Genomic DNA, 24,146 nt, shown 5'->3' with positions numbered 1-24,146 from the left:
TGACTAACTGAGAATAAAATCACAAAGAATATGCAGCACTGACCAGGGTGCTAACAGAAGACACAGAATGAATTACAGCCAGCTCAAAATCTAAAAATCTGAAATATGTGATTTTATTCAGAGAGAAGCCAAGTTGATGTAATGCTCTTAAATGCCTCACTTTAAATGAACAGTTTTTCAGGACTGGATTTATTAGCTGCAATAAGAATGAATTGAAATAGAATGAAATAGACCTCCTCTTCTATAAGTAGTTTTTTTCCAAATACAGCAGAAAACCAAACCCAGGTGCAAATCTCCAGGGAGAGTTCAATAGGAGTCTGCTGTTAGCACCAGTCACCAGCCAGGGTTATCTCCACTAATGCCTGTGCTCTGAATAGACATCAGGTTCAGATTAGAGAGTCTTCTGATACTTGAACAAAAAGATGGGTCAGTTATTGTGCCCTGCAAGATGAAAAGTAGGTGCAAATTAGCTTTAGAATAGACCAGTAATAATAAAAAATTAAGAAATTGGAACTTCCTGATTGGTATTTTTAATAAGAGTAATATTAACTATCAACTTCCTTTAAGATTACAGCACATAAGGAGAATCAACATATACAAACAAGAGTAATAATTCATTCTGCCTTGCTCATGTTTGCATTGGTAAACTGACAGGAAGGGCTTGTTAAATGCTGTGGTAGTTCAGTTGACATTCCCGCTGTTGTTTGGCACTTCTTTTACATCATCACAGACTTTAAAGCTGTACTCCCCAGAAGGCCTGACATTTTCTCTTTTGCTTTCTTTGTAGTCTTCATTTCCTTTTGTGTGGAGACTGCTAAAATACTGACTGAGCTGCCCTCCTTCTCCCTAAAGGTGCTGGCTCTGACAGGATTCCTGTGTTCCTGTTCCTGCTCCAGCCTGTTGGCTGTGTCTGTTTTACTCTGCTTCGCTAGAATTTTGAAACATAATGACTTGTTCAATATTCATCTAGTGAGTTGCATGCAGGTGTTTTAATTGTTTCAAGAATTTCAGGGTATCTTGGTAAGCAGAACATTTCATGAGCATCTTTAGTGTGTGCTTTTAGTCTGTAATTGTGGAGTGCAAGTATTAAATATTTGGAAATGTAGAGTTTAAAAGAATTATTTTATTAGTATCAGAACTGTATTATGTTGGGGTTCACTGATTTTGTATGAATTACTGCTTGCTTTGAGCAAATTGCAGCTTCTTCCAAGAAATACATGAATATTCTGTTGAAAGCCTCTATATAATGAGCCACTAGTAAAGATGCTCACCTCTCCCCAAACATGTGGGGAGTATGTATGTATGCATGAATAGAAATGGATTTTTTTGTTTATCTTTATCTCAACACATATTAACTGATGTATCAATTACTGTGACTTCTACCTTCATTTGTCTGAATCACCTATGCCAGTTGAGGGTTTGATCACTAAGAAGATCATAGAATCATAGAATAGTTAGGGTTGGAAAGGACCCTGAGATCATCTAGTTCCAACCCCCCTGCCATGGGCAGGGACACCTCACACTAAACCATGCCACCCAAAGCCACATCCAACCTGGCCTTGAACTCCGCCGAGGATGGAGCATTCACAACCTCCCTGGGCAACCCATTCCAGTGCCTCACCACCCTCTCAGTAAAGAATTTCTTCCTTAGATCCAATCTAAACTTCCCCTGTTTAAGTTTGAACCCGTTACCCCTTGTCCTGTCACTACAGTCCCTAATGAAGAGTCTCTCCCCAGCATCCTTGTAGGCCCCCTTCAGATACTGGAAGGCTGCTATGAGGTCTCCACGCAGCCTTCTCTTCTCCAGGCTGAACAGCCCCAACTTTCTCAGCCTGTCTCCATACAGGAGGTGCTCCAGTCCCCTGATCATCCTCGTGGCCCTCCTCTGGACTTGTTCCAACAGTTCCGTGCCCTTTTTATGTTGAGGACACCAGAACTGCACACAATACTCCAAGGGAGGTCTCACGAGAGCAGAGGGGCAGGATCACCTCCTTTGACCTGCTGGTCACGTTCCTCTTGATGCAGCCCAGGATACAGTTGGCTTTCTGGGCTGTGAGCGCACACTGAAGCCGGCTCATGTTCATTTTCTCATCGACCAACACCCCCAAGTCCTTCTCTGCAGGGCTGCTCTGAATCTCTTCTCTGCCCAACCTGTAGCTGTGCCTGGGATTGCTCCGATCCAGGTGTAGGACCTTGCACTTGGCATGGTTAAACTTCATCAGGTTGGCATCAGCCCACCTCACAAGCATGTCGAGGTCCCTCTGGATGGCATCCCTTCCCTCCAGCTTATCAACCGAACCACACAGCTTGGTGTCATCGGCAAACTCGCTGAGGGCGCACTCAATCCCACTGTCCATGTCACCCACAAAGATGTTGAACAAGACCGGTCCCAACACCGATCCCTGAGGGACACCACTCGTTACCGGTCTCCAGCCACACATTGAGCCATTGACCACAACAACTCTTTGCGTGCAGCCATCCAGCCAGTTCTTTATCCACCGAGTGGTCCACCCATCAAATTGATGTCTCTCCAATTTAGAGACAAGGATGTCGTGTGGGACAGTGTCGAATGCTTTGCACAAGTCCAGGTAGATGACGCCAACTGCTCTGCCCCTGTCCATCAGTTTCGTAGCCCCATCATAGAAGGCCACCGAATTGGTCAGGCCATGCTGGCTGTCACCAACCACCTTGCTGTTTTTCATGTGCCTTAACGTGCCTTCCAGGAGAATCTGCTCCAAGATTTTGCCAGGCACAGAGGTGAGACTGACTGGTCTGTAATTCCCCGGGTCATCCATTTCCCCCTTCTTGAAAATGGGGGTTATATTTCCCCTTTTCCAGTCGTCGGGAACTTCACCTGACTGCCATGATTTTTCAAATATGATGGCCAGTGGCTTAGCAACTTCATTCGCCAGCTCCTTCAGGACCCGCGGATGGATTTCGTCAGGTCCCATGGACTTGTGTACGTCTAGGTTTTTAAGATGGTCTCGAACCAGATCCTCTCCTACAGTGGGCCTGGGGTCTTCATTCTCACAGTCCCTGCGTCCGCCTTCCAAGACTTGGGTGGTGCGGTCAGAGCCTTTGCCAGTGAAGACCGAGGCAAAGAAGTCATTGAGAACCTCAGCCTTCTCCAAATCCCGGGTAGCCAGTTCTCCCGATATCTTCCAGAGGGGGCCTACGTTGTCCCTAGCCGGTCTTTTATTCGCTACGTACCTATAGAATCCCTTCCTGTTATCCTTAACATCCCTAGCCAAGTTCAATTCTAACTGGGCCTTAGCTTTCCTCACCTGGTCCCTAGCTTCCTGGACAGCATCCCTGTATTCTTCCCAGGCCGCCTGTCCCTGCTTCCACCTTCTATAAGCCTCTTTTTTCCTTTGAATTTTCCTGAGCAGCTCCTTATCCATCCAAGGAGGTCTCCTGGACCTCCTGATGCACTTCCTTCTAGTTGGAATGCAACACTCCTGAGCTTGTAGCAGGTGATCCTTGAATAACAACCAAGAGTCTTGGGTCCCCTTGCCCTCTAGGGCTGTATCCCATGGAACCTTACTAAGCAGGTTCCTGAAGAGGCCAAAGTCTGCTCTCTTGAAGTCCAGGGCAGTGAGCTTGCTGCACGCTCTTCTCACTGTCCTGAGGATCTCGAATTCGATCATCTCGTGGTCGCTGTATCCAAGGCTTCCCTGGAGTGTCACATTTCCAACCAGCCCTTCCCTGTTGGTGAGCACAAGGTCAAGCACGGCACCTCTCCTTGTCGGCTCCTCTATTACTTGCAGAAGGAAGTTGTCTTCCACACAATTGAGGAACCTCCTGGATTGCTTGTGCTGGGCCGTACCTTCAGTCTAACAGATGTCAGGGTGGTTGAAGTCCCCCATGAGAACAAGGGCCTGTGAGCGTGAGGCTGTTCCTATCTGCCTATAGAGCACTTCATCCAGATTCTTCTTGATCAGGCGGTCTGTAACAGATCCCCACATTAATGTCCCCCATCGCTGCTCTCCCTTTAACCCTGAGCCACAAACTCTCTGTCGACTGCTCACCCGTCCCCAGACAGAGTTCCATACTCTCCAGCCTATCCCTAACATAAATAGCAACTCCCCCTCCCCACCTGCCAGGCCTGTCTTTTCTAAAGATCCTGTAACCTTCCATTCCAACACTCCAGTCATAGGAGGCATCCCACCATGTTTCTGTGATGCCTACTACATCATACTCCCGTAGTCGTGCACGCACCTCTAATTCCTCTTGTTTGTTTCCCATGCTACGGGCGTTTGTATAGAGGCATCTGAGCCGAGCTCCAAATGAAGCCTGCTCATTGGCTGGAGCAGCTGGAATATCTCTGCATCGCTCCAAGCATTTATTGTAGGTGCTGGCAACTGACTGGGTGTGTTGGGATGAAACAATGCCCCCCTTCCCCAACACATCTAGCTTAGAGCAACCTTGACCAGTTTGGCAAGCCTCCTACCAAAACCACTCTTCCCCTTCTTTATCAGAGCAGCTCCACCAGCCCCCAGTAGACATGGCCTACTAACGTGGGTCCCGTGTTCAAGACACCCAAACCCCTGACTATGACACCACCCTTTTAACCATTTATTAACCTGGCCAATCCTAGCTTTTTTAAGGTCCTCCCCTGTATCCTGGAGAATTGACAAAAAGACAATCTGGGCTCCAGAGACCCTAACCACCTCTCCCAGGGCTCTGTAGTCCTTTTTTATGTTCTCCAGGCTACTTCTATCAACATCACTAGCACCCACATGGATCACTAGAAGTGGGTAATAGTCCATGGGACTTACTAGAGCAGGCAGCCTCTCTGCAACATCCCTGATCCGTGCCCCAGGTAGGCAACACACCTCCTTTGAGATCAGGTCAGGCCGACAGATGAGTGCTTCTGTCCCTTTCAAAGTAGTCCCCTGCCACTATAACCCCCCTCTTTTTCCTGGCAGTACCAGTAGTGATCTTTACCGGTGGATCAGCCGGTTGTTTCTGGTGCAAGTGCCCTTCCTTCTTAGCCCCCTGGAGGACAGCAAAGCGGTTTCTCTTTCACCTCTGCCCACTGCCCAATCACAATTGCAATGCAGTGGCAGTGGAGCCTATGTAATTGTCATGGAGTTCTCATTTTCTTCAACAAGTACATCATCCTGTAGGCTAGAATAACAGTGACAGTCTCTTCTCTGCTATTGGGCGTTTAGATGTGGCTCTGCATCTGCTTCCATCACACAGTTGTGCCAAAACTGGTTCAGACAGAACATGCACAGGACAGGGAGGGTCCCAGGCCTACATCAATTCTCAACTGGCTGACCTCAGTGTTGTTTAAGACTTCAGCCAACATAGGGACATTTTTGAAGAAGGTAAATGTTTGTAACATGTTGAGTTCTTGAAGTCCTCAGAGAATTGAAAATAAATGCAAGGCTTTCAGTCCTTGTGCACTGTGTTAAGTTGGTAGCTGAAAAATGTCACTAGTGTCTGCTTTTTATCAGATCGTATGTTCAGATTTTGAGTTTCAAGTTTTAGTAAAAAAGGTAAAAATTCCTTGCAAATCTGGGATTCTAACTGAGAAGAAGAAATGAATGGGAAGTCCATTAAACTGTTCTTTAAGAAATAGCCGCAGGAGCCTAAAGCATATAATCACTCTTCCAATTGCACTAACAAGGACTTTTCTGGCTATTGAACAAGTATTTCTGGAGAGCAAGACATGTGCTTTTGCAAGTTGAACATATCTAGGATTTCTGTGTTGTCATAAATAATATTTCTTTAGGACACACAATTTCTTACTGGCCATGTAGTAAGTCATTCACAAATACAACTTGGAAGGATAAGTCTCCATAAACTGGGTTTCAGGTAAGATCTCTGTGTCCTCACTGTAGGTTTTACACATAGCATAGCTGGAGAATTATTCCTTCTTTCCTGGTTTTATGTGCTTTTAATTTTCTAAAATTTATTCCTCAGATATTTATATGAGCTTGCCCATGTTTCGTGTTTGTCCAGATATCGCAATAGTGCAATTTTAGCCTGGAATTCCTTAATTTTTACTTTCTTCATAGCCTCAGACCTTTTTCACTTCATCAAAGAATAGGTAGTTTATCTTTTTTTGATCTAGTCACAGTTTTCACATCCAGGTCTCCAATATGATACAGATGATGTTTGTAACATGGTCTAAGTACAGTCTTCATTTGTGATAGCTGCTTTGAAAAGCATGGAAAGACAGATGATTGACAATACTTACAGTACAGAGTTTGGGGAATGAAGACCAAAACCAGCAAGGCCTGATCAGACCTTTCGTCAATAGGAATTGTCTTTGAAATATTGATGTACAATGAGCATGTGCAACTGTAGTAGACCATATTGATGGTCTTTTTGTTTCTTGCATTTTTCTTTCCCATTTAGGTGGAAAAGGCCAGAATGTGGAGAAAGCCTAGCTTTCAGAAAAAACCCTACATTTGTTCTCAAAGGCGCAGCTAAGCATCTGCCCTCCTTCCAAAATAGGCAAAGAAATGCACGTTTGTTAGGTGTGCCTGTAACTTTCACAACCTAGCTTCAGGTTTTCTTTTAAAGAGATTATGGCATACCTTATAGGTATATCGCAAAATTATCAGTACAAGAGAAGACCAAAAATCATTTTATTTCCTAAGTGATAGGAAATCTCTTTTTGGAGGAAATAAGCTCTGCCATTGCATTCCACACAATATTTTGGAATTGTGTGGAATGCAAAATGATAATTTTCAAGATAGGCTTCTGAGTAGTGTCTGTCTTCTGCAGCCACAGCTTGGGAAGGGCTTTATTGCCAAATGCCAAAGCATTTTTTCTGGAAATTATCAGTTATAAAAATACACAGTTCACAATATATGAAAAAATGTTTTCCATCAGACAATGATGATAATTAGTTATTTTTCTACCACTACTTGATTATTTTATGTAGTGAGATGCTCGTCAGTAGGGAATAGGAATAGTAGTAATTAGTTGCAATTTCTCAGATAGCTGTATACTAGCTACAAAAATGCCTTTTAATTGCTGTTTAGAGATTTCAAACTTCATATCAAGAGCTATTTCTCCTCTTTTTTTTTCTTCTTCCAAAGGCGACAAACTCTCTGGTTAAATATTAATCCAATATATAATTGAATAAACCACTTAAAATAAACATTTATTACTTCAGTGAAAATTAGATTAAAAATTTACACAATTAGAAGGACTAAGGCAGTATCTGGATTAATTAAACAAAGATGCCCTGCATACTAGAGGTTAATGGAGTTATTCTCATTTGTAAGATGTCCCCTTGTGGTACGTGAGGATGTCATTCTGTATCTTTGTCAGATATCTAAGATATGTGTCTCTCAGGATGGAGTTACATTTTAAGCTGTTTCTGATGCTCAGTCTGGCCTTAATAAATCCCATCCCTAACAAGATTATCTGTGCCCATGTTCCTCTGAGCTGCTTTACCCCAAGATCATGGGTGGATCAGGGAGCTGCTACCGCTGGAGATGAGGCACAGGGCTCTGTGGACACTTACTCATTTTGAACCAGAATGGTCATTCTTGTGTTTAAATACATCTATGGTATGATAAGTATACATCTGCAAATTTTTAAAAACAGAATCAGTTCTTCTGTCAGATTCCTGCTCTTAAACAAATCTTCATGCAACCAAACTTGGAAATGCCCTGGTGTTTTAAATTCTCTTTGTTTCTGGAAGTTTTAATTGCCTTGAAAACTGAATGAAACAGGGCATCTCTGAAAAATACATAAAGTTTGTTCTATCTCAGATGAATATTCGTGAGTGAACCAATTTAAACTAAGAAGTGATTTGGGTGGCAGAATGATCCGGGGGGGAAGGGCAGAGGAAGGCGGAGGAGAGATTCAACATTTTCATGACTCTGTTTTACTTAACAGTTTTGATGTGCCAAATCTGAAACAGACAAAGCCACTAATACTTTCTTCATACCAAAGTGATCCTGGTTTAGACACATGATGTGAAAAATCCTTTAATCATTAATAAACATTGTCTAAGATTTACAAAAAAGTCAGCTGCAGCCTTGAAAGTCAGGCAAAATCAAAATAAACAGTGATAATTATACACCCATTTTCAAACAAACTACAGGGATGTGTGGTGATATCCTCACTGGAATGCGGCAGGCTCATCTTTGTTGCAGCTGCTACAGCTGATGATTTTCTTGGATGTCAAATGAGGTAGAAACCTGCTATTGCTTCAGCCAACAACAGCTAGCTACCGCCACTGGTTTACCTGGGAGTGCAGTGTTGAACGTTTTTCCTGTACTAAAGAATATGCTTCTCATTATAGTGTTTACTACTTCGAATAACACCTGTGCTTTTAGTTGGTGCTGCTTCCAGCAATTGACATTTGCTTGGAACATACCTTTAACATGGTGAATATCAGACAAAATCATAGAATGGTTAAAGTTGAAAGGAACCTTAAAGATCATCTAGTTTGAACCCCTCTGCCACAGGCAGGGACACCTTTTGCTAGATCAGGTTTCTCAAAGGCATCAAATGTTTCATTGTATGGAAATCTTGTGGAGTAAAGATGCACATTCATGTGTACATGCATACATCCTTACTTTGTGGCTTTGCAACTAGGCCATGGGTGTTCGGCTTTTAGCTTGTATGCCTTACCAGTAGAGCAGAAAATAACCTTTCCCTGCCTTTGCTTGCCTCTCAAAAAAAAAAAAAAAAAAAAAAATAAAAAAGAAATTGAAAAGTAACACTTTTTTTTTTTCAAATGGGTGTTAGGCAAAGATTCAAGAGCTGAATTTACCCCTGAAGGGTTTGTACAACCTGCTAAATGACCAAGGAGGATGTATGAACAGGAATTCATTGCTAGTTTGTTCTTGGCTGAATTCACATTAGAGGGTCTTTGTTATCCATGGAAAGATAGCTTGAAATCTCCAGTTCAGAGTCTAATTAAGAAAGCTAAAAATAGAATTTCAAAGCAATTAACCTTCACTGACTCTTCATGTCACTTACAGCATGAATGTAAGAGCAATATTCCACAGTGACATTTTTAAACGGGGCATTAATTAAGAATCAGCTCTGGAACCTTTCCTGCCAGAAGTGCTCCCGTTGTCTTCATTTGGATTTTCCTTTTGAGTAAGGACTTACAGGACCAGGCCAACGGTTACAGCTGTTGTGAAAAAAATCCCTGGTTTTATTATCTACTATACATTAACTTCATGGGTAATAAAAATAATAGTGTGTTAATCCTTACTCATTTTTTATCTTACAAATGAGGTGACAAAATGATCAAAACCTGCAGTGGACTAAACCCTTGCTAAGCCTAGAAACAAACTCTTTGCTCTTATGAATATTCAAACTGTTTTATGTATTAAAATTCCAACGAGGACAACAGAAACAGAACAGGTAAGGAAACTTCCATCTGAAAGCAACAAGGATTAAAACCTTTCTAGAAAGCCTCTGCATTATGTAGTTTATAGCTCAGTAATGTCTGATAAATGTTCATCTACAACCAGCTTGGAAGTGTCTTCAGCTCTGGCTCCTGTGAACTGAAATTCGAAGGGTGAGATTCTCCACAGACTAAGGAAGTCTTTCTCCCTCTGAGTTCCTCATTGGATGCTGGAGACCATGAAATAGCCTTGATGTCTATTCTATGCATATGGATTTACCACTCACACTCTGAAAGAAGACTATCTTAAAGGAGCACAAATGTTTTGGAGAAAGAGATTCCCATGAAGAATAGGAGAGAAGGGTAGTGGAAAAAAAGGAAGTCCTACACTGAAGTGCATGATACTTGTACAAGAGCAAATCTTGTGATTTTTGAGATAAACTTAAACCTTCCTGGCATTGTCCTAATTTATGTCAACATCCAAGTGGGATGTTGTAACACGTAGTTACAAGTTCTTGAGATATTCTCAACCTTTCATTGCGTCCCACTCATGTCTGCCTGTTCTTGTTTCCTGTGCCAGATGTCACCTCCTCCTTGGTTATGGTGATACTGCTCTTTCTGGGGATACTCTACAGACACTTTCACAGAAATTATCTAAGTATTTGACTTAAACCCTGTGATTTTTATATTTAAAAATAGGTGAGAATTATTTTTAACTTTTGCACATGCAATTCCATCCCAAAACTCCTTTTTGGTGAACTGTAGAATCTCTTCTACATCCAAGTCTCCATGAATAATGTTGGAAAACACTGAAGAACATGCTCTTGGCCTGCTCTAGGCATGATGAATTCTCCTCCTCCTCTCACCCTCCTGCCATCAGATGTATTACTGGCACAAGGATAGTCCAGGCAGAACCTCTGCAGCACTTACACATGTGTTTTAGGAGTGCTTTAGCTTGTTCTGGCAGTTATTATACTGAGGTGTTGACATCTGCATCACAGACACTTCTTGGCCATGTGAAATCAAAAGCTATAACCCTATTGCTAAATTTACAAATGACTGCAAATGACAAAAGTGCTTCTTTTAAACAGGTAGCTCTTTTTTAATAAGATCGCATAGTGTTTGACTTTTTTCCCTTTTTTCATTCATGACTCATGAAAATAGAAGTGACAGAATCCAGAAAAACTTGTTTGGAAAAGTTTTGAAATAACTGCCTGTAGTTGCAATATAACATAGCCATGATAACAGATGAAAAAAATAACTTTATATGACAAGGAAAATAGACTAACATTATTGGTGCTAGCTGGCTCAATGTTACTAGTTTCCCAGATAAGGTGATTCATTTTTCAGTTGATTCCTACAAGAACTCATAGCTAAGTCAGAATGAAAAATTACTGTGTTGGTTTGATTTCATAAGTTATCTTCACAGTTCTTCAACATTCAGTGCAGTCTGGGAGGTGAGATCTTGGAGGCAAAAGTCAGACATTAAAAGAAAATGAAAAAAAGTAAGAAAACTACTAACTGTTAGTTTCTGGTTTACTACTGTCTTTTAATTCGTTTGTGCTGCCACTAAAACAACCTATACTAAAACAACTAATACAGAGCTCCATGTTCAGCTGGAAATAATGCTATTCTGTCTGCTTCAGAGTTTAGGTTGGCTTTTTATCTGATTAAGCATTAAGACTTGTGTGATGACAGTATTTCCTTATCAAAATCCTTCTAGTTATTATTTTGCATACTGAACCCTTTCAAATAAATTTGGTACAGATGTAGCTATCTCAGAGATAAGTAGAGTCTTACTTTATGAGTATCAACAGCTTGAAATGGAATAGTGGCTGAAAATTGTGCCTATACAGAAAAGGCAGTGGCCAGTGCACACGAATGTTCTATGCTGTTTGGTAGAAGTTCATTGTTAAATTGGCACACACTTAGGGATCAGCTAATATGCATAAATCAAATCACCTTCACTGTAGGATGCTGTAGAACGTGTAGGACTTTGGGATTAGTAGGGATGTGGAGGAAACAGGAAGTACAGTACTGATTAGATTGTGGACACACAAATGACCTGTAAGTATCTGGGGTGGAGTAGGAAAGGAGGCCTGAGATAGTAACCCCTAAATAACAGGTTTCGTTAATTATGGTGCTCTTGGAGCAACTTGTCTTTTATACCTCTGCTTTGGGAATTACTTTACTATCTGCCTTTGAAGCCAAACATAAGGAACTTACAGATTGTCTTGTATGGAAAATTCAGCAGAGAATTTTGATAATAAAGAGGGAGCATATGGATTTCTCAAAGTCCAGAGGCTGGACTTCTTGTCTGAATTTACAAATGACAGAAGCTGCAAAGCCATGTATGATTTCTGAGCCTATCCTGAAGCACTACACACCTCAAGCCACTGTAAGACTTCTTGAGCAGTATTTAATTGACAAGTTAAAACAATATCTCTAAACACTTAATTTTTTTGCCTTTTTTTCTAGTAATTATGGTGATATGCTAAAATATCTTGTTTGCCTTCAGTATGTATATTGGGATTAAAAAATCTGTTTAAAATATACTAGGCCAACCAATGTAATCAATACAACATATTCTGTGGCTTTTTAATTTTTAAATTTCCTGGACTCATCACTATTCTGGCTAAGCTCTTAAACTTTCATTCACATGTAACTGTATGTAGCTTCCAAAAGCTAATTTTCTACTCTATTTTAACTTCCAGGACCAAACACAGGAGGAAATAATATTTTTCATTTCTAACATAGTATTTGATTTGCGGTAAGAGAGGTTTACCAAGTAGATTTTTCCATGTGACTCTTAATATAAGGCATGATAAAAAAGCCTGAAAGAGAAATCAAATGTAAATTTCTATAGCTGCATCTATAAATCTTATTATTTTGCAAATTTTTGTGCAAGTACGTTGTAGTTTTCAGTGAATTATCTAAAAGCAATGCTTAACATAATGAATGCTTAAGCATCTTTGATATTTCTTCAGACTTCTCCATGTAACTCTTTGTTACGGAATGAATACTGTTACTGACATAGTCTCATTTAATCTGGTGTCCTTTAATCTTCCTTGCACTTGCTCACATAGCGGAGATTTTTAGAGTGCTATAGAATGTAATGGAACTCAGTATTTGCTTTCAACGTGCTACTGTGTATTCCTGAGATGCCTTTCGTTTGTATTTTTATATAGCTTCATCATACACAACAAAGAAACTTTCTTCAATAATGCTACAAGAAGTAGAATTGTACACCATATCTTACAAAGAGTGAAATATGAAGAAGGAAAAAATAAAATTGGTAAGTGCTGAGCAATGTGCTTTTAAATATGGTTACTAAGTCCCACGGGGAAAAAAGAGAAGTCTGCCTGAACTTATAACAGACTCTTGTGCTTCCTTTTTAATCACCTCAGTTTTGATCTGTTTACATCTCTCCCACTGCTTTTGTAGGGGTTTTGCCTGCAAGACCTGATCATTTCCCTGTAATATCAGGCTGTTTTCACAGGCACGTATGTCACCACATGGGATTTGTCACTTCTGCAAGGAAAGAGAACGACTTGAGCAAGAAATATTTAGGGATTAAGAACCCTGGAGAAGGAGACAGACTCATGCAGAAAAGCTTTTATTTCTTCATAAAATTGTGTTTGAAAGGATAGCAAGATTTGTGCTGCTGTACATCTCAGTCTGTAATGCTTCTCCCTAAGTACCTCTCCATCCCTAAGGGAGATGGAAGGTTCTGCACCTCTGTAGCTACTGTAAGTCAAAAGGGAGTTAACCAGTGAACATCCTCAGGATGCCACACATAACAGTGGCATCACTTTCAGATAGAGGTTGGAGTGGACCTTTGGAGAGGCACATATGCAGATCTAGGAAAGCAGGCAGTGGCAGAAGAGAGATGGAGTACAAAACACTGGCTGTCTTCTGTCTTGTGATGGAGGACATACTGCTTGAGTACCAGATAGAGACTGGGGCATCACAGAGAGGCAATCCCCATAAAACTCTGCAGCTACTTAATTTCCTTGCTGTTTAAACCCTGTCCTTCCTCAAGCTGTAGAGAAACATCCCAGAACTTGTGTCTTTCTCAGTTCCTGGGGTGAAGGCTGCAATAGCTCTGAGAATGACTCTGAGCAAAGGGGAGAGAAGAAAGGGAAGAATTCATGCATGCTTGCAGACAGTGCATCTAGCACACACACTAGCAGTCCCTGCCTTCCTCAAGAGCCCAGACTCCCTCACATATCTACTTGCGTTATACCTATCATGAACACAAATTTGTGCTGACAACTGGGCAGAGCAAAGCTCTGTACAGGTTTTGGTTTTCTGCCAGAGACTGTGGGAGCAAGCATATTCTGCAAGCAGATACTAATGCAATCACTGAAAGTGCTATCTGTGTTGAATTAGTACTTCTCATTGCTGTGTTCTTGTTGCTATCAGTCCCCTATGAATTAGGAAAGGAATCAGGACTCTTTGCCTCTCAGTCAATGGGGCTCAAATGCCTTCAGGCTGTTAGTACCAGTATTTAGTTTTGCATTGCCTGATAGTTTTTCAGTCCCATTTTGGTGACTTTCCAAGTGACAAGTGCCCTCATCTCAGAAATCATTCATTGTTTCTTTCAAGGTTCTCATTAAAGAGGGACAAGGCCTGACCAAGTGGAGTGTACAATTACTTTTTTTGTGTCAAATAGCAGTCCTTTTGGCTCAGGTTCAAATGTATTTTCTGGTCTTATACTACTGCAGCCTGTCTTTTTCCTGTTCTATCTGTTAGTCCAGCAGATTTTATAAGACATAAACTGAACATGTTTTACAATGTTGCTATCAGATTAAGAGTTCCAGTTGCTTTACTGGCAGTTCAAAAATACAAAGATCTTCTCTGAAGATTTTGGCTCCCAAGAAAAACAGCCTTTCATCTAAATGGCTTCCTTAGGCTATAATTTATGGAGTCAAACTTCAGTCCTGGTGTGAGGTCTTGATTTCACTGAAGTTACTCTAAAGATGGATTTGGCAAATGAATCTTTAAACTTCTGACATAATAAATGGTAAAAGATGATTAATATATGAACAAATCTTTGCTTGTATTATATATTATTTCATCAAAATTTATAAAAGATTAACTTTTCTACATTTATCTTTTACTGTCAGTGGGTTTCAAGCTTCATTTAGCCAGCTTATTATGAAAATGTGCTTTGCTTTTTTTTGCTTAGTAGTTTTTCTGGTCCTATTGGTAAATAATTGGATGCTTTTGATTCTCAGGTCTGAATCGATTGCTCAGTAATGGCTCCTATGAAGCTGCATTTCCTCTTCATGAGGTATTTTTCTCAGGTTTTTTTTCTTTTTAAACAGACATTTCCCACAAAAATTCTTAGTTGTGTAATCATTTATTCTCAATCTTATTAATGTTATTACTTTCTTGCATTCTGCATCTGGTTCTGACATCCACCCCATTTAGTAATGCTTTTTTTTTTTTTGGAATATTCTTTCTTGCAAAAAGAGATGAGAGTGTTGTTTTGGATCTGCTCTGTAAAAAGTATTTGGGTTTGATAAATCGGCATGTTTTCACAGGGAAAATTATCATGCTGTGGTTTTCTCTTTAAGATTCTCTAGTTTATAGCCTTTGAGTTGAACACCATTTATCATAAGTTTCTTAGGAAGAATAATCTCAAATCTTACTGAGGTCGGAGGAAATTCTCCTTTTAATGTCACATTTAGCTTTTGGAGCACAAGTACGGAGTTTGCATAACTTGTGTTATCCATACTGCTAGTGCGAGAGATTTCTTAGATATTCTTTTTTGCTGCTGCTGTTCATTAATGTCCAGATTTGTGTTATAGGGAAGTTACAGAAGTAAGAATTCCATAAGAACCCATGGGGCAGAAAACCATAGACACCTGCTCTATGAGTGCTGGGCTTCCTGGGGAGTGTGGTATAAATATCAGCCACTGGATCTCGTGAGGTAAGACTTCCCCACTATGAGTATGTCCCATTATAGGTGCTATGAGCATAACTTATCTCTTATTTAAAAAAAAAAAAAAAAGAAAAGAAACAAAACGTGAAAAGCTCAGTTGAATTTTGTTGGTTTTAATAAGTGATCCTGAGGTCACGGGAATTCATTGATGCCACTGTAGAAGGAACTGAAAGTGAAGAAAGTTTCCATCTAGAATTCCTTGGCACCATGACTTCCAATGAAGGGTTTGCAGAATATTTAAGAGAATAAAAAAAAGGAAGAGAGAAATCTGTGGAGCCTGGGAAGACTTGGTTGCATGACTGTCCACTGCAGTAGTTCTTCCTCCTCAGAGCATGGCTTGGTGAAAAACAGGCTCTTACTGACTAGATCTTCTTTTCTACTAAAAAGCAGCCATGGAAGGAACCCTAGGTGAAGTTTAATGATGCTTACAAATGATACGGAGTAGAGCTTACAAAGTGTGCTACTGAGTTCAGCAGCAATAGTGGTAGGTGGGTGGAAGTCTCTCCAGTACCACCTCTCTTAAACCCAGTCCAGCTGCATCACCACAGCCTGGATTTGTATTCGTCTTGGAAGTAGTCTGCAAAGAAGAAACACTGAGAAAGCCTAAAAGTGACTCCAAATTCTTATAGCCCTTTTAAATATATTTTCAAATAGGCTTGCATGTGCTAATAGAGGATTACATGTTTTTTTATGCATATAGAGAGAGCCAGAACCTTTACTGGTCATGTTGGCAGAAGTATTATTTGGCATTGATGGGCTTTTTCTACTTGAAGAGAGGCATATGAAGCTACAAGGGCCTATTAATAAAGTCTTAAGATGTATGGAGATCATAGAAAATATTAAGATATTGGCCATTGGGAAGGGTCATACAGAGCATGCAATTGGTCCAGCATATTAATTTCCCCTTTTATAAGTCCTGTAACTGACAGAAACTTTTTTTTTTATCGATTCTCAAATTTGTTTCCAGATAAAAGACTTCTAGAGGGTGGCCCTGGCGATGGGCAGTGTTATTGACTAAGGCCATATAAAACCTCTCCATTTCATTAAATAGGAGATATTCAATTTCCATGGATAAAAAGTTCACAGAGAACTGTAATTAAAAAAAATTTTACTGAGTCATATAATCTTTAAAATGCTTTAGAAAACAAACCAAAGTATTTGAACCTCATAACTTTATCCTGAAAGCTTCTTATTCCTTTTTTAACCCACTGGCCTGTACAGAAATATAGAATTTGTGTCAGATTACACTATGGAAGTTGCTCATTTATAAAGGAGCCAAAAGTTGTACTGAATTTTTTTATGTTTAATTTTGCAGTAAGATATTAATGTCACGATATAAACAACTTAACAATGTTTTTTAATCATTTGTCCACAGTGGTCACTGTGGTCACTGTTTTTCATCAATATTTCTTGTTTGTGAAAGTTCTCTTGAGCCAATATCTGGGGTTTAGTTGGTTCACATCTGGAAGGTTTTTTGAGCATGCAAATAAATAGCAACAGAATGAGTGAAGTTAGACACGTGATTGTTCTGGACCTTGGTAGCAGCCTTCTTGAGTAGCCTGGGTTTGCTGTTTCAGATTTTGTAAAATGCTTTAGTTTTTCATCAGGCAGTGACATCCACAGATTTTTACATGGTCATTTTATAAAACAAAAACAGCAATCAAAATAGCAGACTCCCTGGCTGAGGTCATGGTGTCTTGCACCTGTGGTGGTTCAGAATAGGTGTTTACCCAAACAGGAGGGGGCAGGGGAAGCTGTGAGGCTCCCTGAGCATTGACAGCAAGGCGAGTCTCAGTAGCCTGCTGTTTGCTGCCTGGATTGCACCCGTGGCTGCAATAAATTCACTGAAAGAGGGGTGACAGGAAAGGGGAGGGAATGCCTTTTTCTTTTCGCTTCACAGGTGCTAGATCCCTCGCATTTCCTTAGCTCCTGCTGAATATTTTGTGTCTACTGCCACTCTCAGCAGCTCACACGTCTGGTGAGCTGAAGATTTTTCCTTGAAGAGCTGTCAACACCAGCAAGACCTGTTGTTCATTTCACTCAGCAGTATATAAATCTCAACGTGCAGACTTTAAACAGAAGATTTTTTAATACCAGGTTTGCAGCAGGAGCAACTTTTTTATTTTTTTTCCCATGTGAACAGCTATGTGGGGTGTGTTTGAAGGGAGTAGTATTGCCATCTGTACAAAAGGAATGGGTGGATGTTAGTTCTTCCACAGACACTGGACCAGAATTTACAGCTGCTGGCTGGCATTCCCCTTTATTATATGCTTCAGAAAGCCTAAGGAATACACTAGGTAAATTATCCCATTAACAGGTATGATATTTCCACCTTAAAGTCAAGTTGCCACAACAGGAAAAGAAATTGTTTATACTTTCGTGCTGTTCTATTTTTCCATTAGCTGTTAAAAAGAGGCCTTAGATCTCTTGTGCTGTCAATTTGGTGCCTCCCAGATTTCATTTAATCTCATCAGCTGGCTGTTATGGAGCTACTAGTCACTAGAAATAAATGGGGAAAAGTAATCTGAGGAGAATTGCATGATTATGCTTTCACTCTGCTTTGAAACATGCGGCAGTACGAAGGCACAGATGTGGCACATTTGCAAACGCAGTATTATTAATCAACAGATGTGGTACTATGATTTTAATTACACTTTTGTTAGAATTTAGTATCCATAGTCACTTTACAAGAATAATTTAAGATCCTTAGAATTGATAGCAGTTGGAAAGAGGCAGGGCTCACATTTATATGCTCTGGGACAACCTAAATCAATGGGAACACTTGCAATGATTCCTGGACACTTTGGATCACTGCTGCTTTCCTCTAAGCTGTGCACGAATTGCTCCTCCTGCTGCTTGTGCATGTTATTTACAGGAGAAAAAGGGAGGGGAAAACTATAAAGGGATTGTAAACTTACCTAAATGAACCTGAAGACAAAGCCAATACCCAAGTAATTTGCATGTAACTCCATGTTTACATTAAATGACTTGTTTGTAAGCTGACAACTCCCTTTCAACCTGCTGCTATAACACAAGATCTTCATGTGACCAGAACACCTGTGGGAAAGCTCTAGCTCCCTCACAACTTGTTTCTGTGATGTAAAAAGTTCTGCATAGGGTTTCATTCTAACCTGCAAAAGGATTAATGAGGATAGGTATGTTCTTAGCTTGAATCCAAACCTGCCTGTGTTTTAGTTCCATGACTTCCCTGTAAGCATCCTGAAAGCAAAAGATTCTATAATGAAGGTTGTTAAACACAGAATAGTCCTAAATTTTTGTAGCTTAATACTTGTAAAAAATGTGCCTTATTGATAAACACTGAGATTGAAATCTTGGCCCAGTTGATTCAGTGGTAGTTCTACCATTGGGAATGGGGTGAGGGGAGAGACAGTTCATCATTAAGGTAGGTGATGGGCTAGCATAAAATTGAGAAGCTCAATTTATTTTTTTTATTATTATTGGAAAGGTACAGCATATATGAGGATAGGAGAGATGGATTATTCTATTAGGTGCTTGGGGGGTTATGTCTGCTTTCTGGTTAGTTGTGGAGGAAATCTTCTGTAGGAGAACAATCAAAGAAACAAATCATTTTTTCCTATTCTTATTAACAATCTGAAAAATTGGATGGTAATAAGTTAACAAAGTTAACAAAAATGGAAATGTTTACTAGTGTTGGAAAATTTCAAAGCGACTTTCAAAGAGCAAAGTGATAACAGGTTAAATTTGGGTATAAATAATGCACAGTGATGCACCCTAGAATTCCTCACATACATTACTGATTTCTGGCTAAAGCACCAACATGAAGGTAAAAGAACTGCCATCACTTTAGAAAGCTGTATGAGATTTCTGTTCTGTATATAGTGACAGAGAAGAAACAGACCTTGTTTTTGTATTTGGTGCAACTTCAATGGAATGAGTGGCAAAGGTATCTCTCAACCATCTTTGTCTCCTGAGGGTCAAGATGGTCCAGGCTAACTCAATTATGGATTGGAATTAATGTGGAACTGCTGTGAACATGGAACCTAGGAAGGTCTCCAATGACCTTGTTACTGCCATAGTTTGTTTCTGTAGCACTCAGCCTATGAGCACTCTGTTCATATTTTTTCTGAGCAGAGATTTACAGAAAAAATATGCTATGGGGTCATAAGAAATTAAATATTAACTTGATCCTGGTGCAAATTACAGTAGTACAGCCTGCGGAATACCAGTTGTGAAGCAAAGGGCAACTCACAAATGTCCTCAGATGCCTTTTCCTTACATTGCAGAGATTTGAGTTGCTCACCATCATGTTCATTCTTCTTTACGCAGACACCGAACTTTGCTTGGTCCTTCATTTAGGATGAAGCTGCTCTATCTCTAGATCAAAAAAGAGTACTATGATTTGCACCATTTAGAAGAAGAGGTCCAACAGGATAGGAGATGAAGTTTGTCATGAATGTCTTTTGACTTGGGCGGTGGAACAAGGAAGCATTTATCCTTGAATGTAGAGAATGAAATAAAAGCTCTCGATCTTAGGTTTACTTCACTAATTTGAACTATGTATATGGAAAAAAAGAGATCATAAACATTCTGTGGAAGTAAGCTCAAAATGCAAGTGTGCCTTTTCAGTGGAGCAGGCACAGTTTGACATCCTAGGTGTCAGGAAAATAACTAGGCCAAAGGGTTCACTAACACGCTTAAGTGAGGGCTCAGAAAGCATTTTCCAGTGCGTCTTTTTACAGCCATACCTGTTGCCCTTGTCAGAGCTGAGTATGTTACTGTTAGCTTATCACCTCTTTATCCTGTAAATCTGAGTTTCCGTTGAATGACAGAAAAACAAAAAACATGTGATCTGGCTTTTCATACAGAACTGGTGAACTCCAATGATAATAGTGTAGGTCAGTATCATTCAATAGAGCATGAGCTCAGCCCAGACAGATATTGCTCACACTGGAAATTTTTTATTTTCCTTTGAAAACTGATGATTTTGTCCATTCCAGACCAAGCTTTTCTTTCTCTTCTCCACTGCCTCCAACCCTAGAGCCCATCATGGGTCCTTTCCTCCTCACTTTGAAAGTTTAACCAAAGATGTTTTCAGGTAGCATAAAGGAGCCAGCAGTGCTGTCTCTCTGCATTCTTTGTCTCTGGACAGATCAGAAATTGCATCATTAATGTAAAAATGGGTTTTCAGCAGGAGCTATTCTCAAATTCAGTTGATATGCAAGCTTAAGTTTTCTGTAAAGTCTTAAGTGCAAGAATATCATCTTGCCTCATTCTTTAAAACTAATCTTGCAAATAATCTACAAAATATTCATTGTAATCATGATAATTGCATATTGATTTGTGAAGCATCCTAATCTAATCAATATCCTACTGTGTACAGGACCATCAAATACAAGAAAATGCATGAGCCTGTTCCTATGCTAATAAATTCAGCAGGGTTTTTTGTGTGTTTGATGTATTCTTTAACACATAAATAAAGATCTGGTTGTGTTTAGGAGGCGGAAGAAAGTTAATGAATTTTTAGCAAATAGGAGCTTCCTGGCCACTTTGCAGTTAGTTTTTAAGCAATATAACTAACAAATCAGGATTAATTCAGATTACTTTCCTCAAATCAGTGCAAGATGATACATAAAGTTATTTGCTGGATCTCACTTGCACTTTATTTTCCTTCCTCCCGTGACAGAATCATGAGAGTAATTTTCCATAAATTGAGCTAAGAAAGGAAATAATCAAATGAAAATAAACTGGATAGGAGAATAATCTCCCGTTAGTTAATGTCTTAGAAATAATTTGGGCCCAAATAATTTTTGCTGTTACACCAGTTTTAGGGATTAAATTAATTTCAGTACAATTGCTTGGGAAGTGCAGTTATACAGCCAAAAGGCAGAGAGCCCCAAATTCCCAGACACAGAGAACTAGCTTTTTAACATGAACTCAGCGTTATTTGTGAAGTCTCCATTCATCTCACTATAAACTCTGGTTGTGAATTTTTATTTTTTTTAAGTTCGTTCCTGAGGCAGGTCTCTCAGTGTGGATTTATAAGCCAAGTTGCAGGCTTTTTCGTTAGGAGATTCAAACTCTGCTCTCTAATCTACTCTTCAGATATGATCTAAATATTTACTTTCTATTAACAAGCAAGATTAAGCAGATTTATTCTAATTAGCAGGTAACTTCATTGTGTTGTGTTTTGTAACAGACGGTACTTTGGTGAGAAAATTGGGCTGTACTTTGCCTGGTTAGGCTGGTACACGGGGATGCTCTTCCCAGCTGCTTTCATTGGATTATTTGTCTTTTTGTATGGAGTCACCACTTTGAACCACTGCCAAGTCAGGTAACGTGGGCACTTTTATAAGGGAAATTACAGTAGTGGGTTATTATGAATAATTTAAGAGATCTTCATATGAATTGTTAATTATTTCATTTTGAACTGTTGAATGAAAACTCAGGAAAAGACTGTGCTTGTTACTCAGTATCGAGCTTCCCTTGTTTTGTGCTCTGGAATTGGGATGAAAGGCAATGTTTCTTGCCCAGCTCCAGTTGCTGATGTTGCTGGCAGCTCAGCATGAAGCAGGGAAAATGTAGAACTCCTTCATTACTGTAGTAACAGATCAGCAGAAGAGTGGGACAGTTTTTTACTGTCTTTAAGGCCTTTACCAAAGATCCACCACAGGGAGGCATTCTTCAGATGAAGAACCCCTGGGACTTTCTGCTGAATGCAGCATCTCTACGTTCTTGGACACTTAAGACAAATGACAAGAATAAGTCAAACTTAACTTCATCTGCAGTCATGCCCACCCTCTTCTTACCAAAGGCCACTTCTGACTTAAAAAGAAGCTGGAAATGGTAAAGAGATACTGCTAGGCTAGCCATGAAGAGCTGTCCTCTGCAGTTAGGACTGCAAACTCTGAAGTCTTAGATAGTCAACTAAGATTAATTATACACATATAGTTATGAAGATCTTGGCTTCAGTTACAGAACCAATACTGTTCAATAAGTAGCTGTTAATGAAACTTATCAATCCGTTCTAAGACTGTTCATTGTGCATCAAGCTACTGATTTTTATCTTTTCTATTTTTCCAGTAAAGAAGTCTGCCAAGCTACAGATATCATAATGTGTCCTATATGTGATAAATACTGTCCCTTCATGAGGTTGTCAGACAGCTGCGTTTATGCCAAGGTACATTTTTAAACTATACAATTAGAAATGCTTTCCTGATAAAAGCATTAATGTTGCCTTTGCATTTGTCTTTAGTGATCTTGGGCAGATAAAATCTTGAAAGGGCAGATAAAATCTTGAAAGGACAGATAACTACAGCCAATATTAACATTCATTGTCTTTTACCAAGATGTAGTTTGGGTTGTAAAACACTTGTTTGGGTTGTAAAACATTTGAATGTAATTTGCACTTAGAGAGTCAGCAGTCCCAGAGATCATGTCCTAGATGCACATGCTACAGTGTCTTTGGCATCAACCTTTATCTTATGATCCATCCTTTGTACATGGCTCCTTAAAATGAAAGCTTTCGGTCATACTCTGGCCAGGCTGGCAAATAGTCCTGTCAATTAGTGGTGCATTTCACATGTCAAGGGAAGGATCCTCAGGATTGTCAGGCCAGCTACACTCATGATCACATTTATTCTATTAGGTCAAAATAGAAAATAAAACCCTATCACATATTGATCATACTATTAATATATCCCTTAGGTAACCCACCTTTTTGACAATGGAGCTACTGTCTTTTTTGCTGTTTTCATGGCAGTGTGGGGTAAGTTTTTGTTTTGATATTAAGTAATTGCACAATCTTTTTTTTTAAAGATTATGATATAATGCAGGCCTTTGTAATTTCCAGCACACTTTTTTTTCAGACACTGAGAAAAACAATATAGGCTTGGTTCTTTTCTGTTTCTGCAAAAGGAAGGTGGAAGCGATTGAAATCAGATTTTTATGTGATAATAATTTTAATTAAAATAAAAACATGAATACAGTATTAGAGTCATTGTAGATATATTCTGGAGGGGTTGTAATTGGTTTTCAGTCTGTTGCCACTGAGGCCTTTTCTCTGTTACTGTTCAGGACTTCTTTTAGCTTGGGGCAGCTCAGTTTAGTGTGTCTACTAAAATGAATTAAGATATCGTTCTTCCCACTTTGCAGAAAGGAAGTAAACCTTAAATGCATGTAGGCTGGTTGTAATTAAAGCAAAACTGATGAAATAAATGAAAGATTTCGTTGAATGACAAATTGATGCAAGAGCTGTCTAACTGTTGCCATGGAGTCTGATTTTTGCATATAGGACAGTTCTATTTCTGCCTCCACTATTTTTCCTACTGTGGTCTCATGGGCAGAATTGAAGGGAAGAGGAAACTAATTTCTGGCAGCAGAAAGGGTCTTTCAAACATGCCCTGAGCATGCCCAGGCTCTTAGCTCCTACCATGCCATTCTGAGAGGCTAACACCTTTAGAAAATAGATCATGAGGTGCCTCAAAAATGACATCTGTCTTACAGCTCCAGGAGCTTGAACTAGTCTGATTTGGCCATTGTTCTCCTATTCTTACTCACACATTTCCAACTGCTTTGGAAAGTTGTCCAAGTAATCCTTATAATCTGTATTTTAAACTGCAACTCTGTTTTGCACAAGAAATATCCAGAAGGCAACATCTGAGCCATCAGGACAACATAGATTAGCCTACCAGTCTGTCTCAGTTCCTTCCTCCAAAACTACGTTTTTGTCTTAGTTAACTAATTAAATTAGATCAGTCAGGCCTATTGGTATATAACCTATGTAATATTGGGAGTATTAAAATATCACAAATCACCTTAAAGAAAAAACTCACAGATCTTACAGTCTTAATGTTTTCCCTTGGTATTTTACCTTTGTTTTAG

At 39.6% G+C, this 24,146-nt stretch overlaps 1 protein-coding gene across 1 annotated transcript in view; it reads left to right on the top strand.

Moving 5' to 3' along the window:
* The window catches only part of ANO4 (anoctamin 4), a gene marked incomplete at both ends in the record, with an annotated part of 141,681 nt that overhangs the window by 78,852 nt on the left and 38,683 nt on the right, over positions 1-24,146 (top strand). Inside the window, 6 exons of the mRNA XM_080631873.1 lie at positions 12,523-12,629; positions 14,575-14,630; positions 15,151-15,272; positions 21,463-21,597; positions 22,347-22,443; positions 22,971-23,031. Coding sequence (XP_080487999.1) covers positions 12,523-12,629; positions 14,575-14,630; positions 15,151-15,272; positions 21,463-21,597; positions 22,347-22,443; positions 22,971-23,031 — 578 coding nt within the window. The remainder of the gene's footprint in view (positions 1-12,522; positions 12,630-14,574; positions 14,631-15,150; positions 15,273-21,462; positions 21,598-22,346; positions 22,444-22,970; positions 23,032-24,146) is intronic.

This window comes from Psittacula echo (assembly GCF_963264785.1).
Source record: "Psittacula echo genome assembly, chromosome: 1".
Lineage (NCBI taxonomy): Eukaryota > Metazoa > Chordata > Aves > Psittaciformes > Psittacidae > Psittacula > Psittacula echo.
Note: the sequence above shows the minus strand (reverse complement) of the source record. Positions and strands in the feature narration are given on the sequence as shown.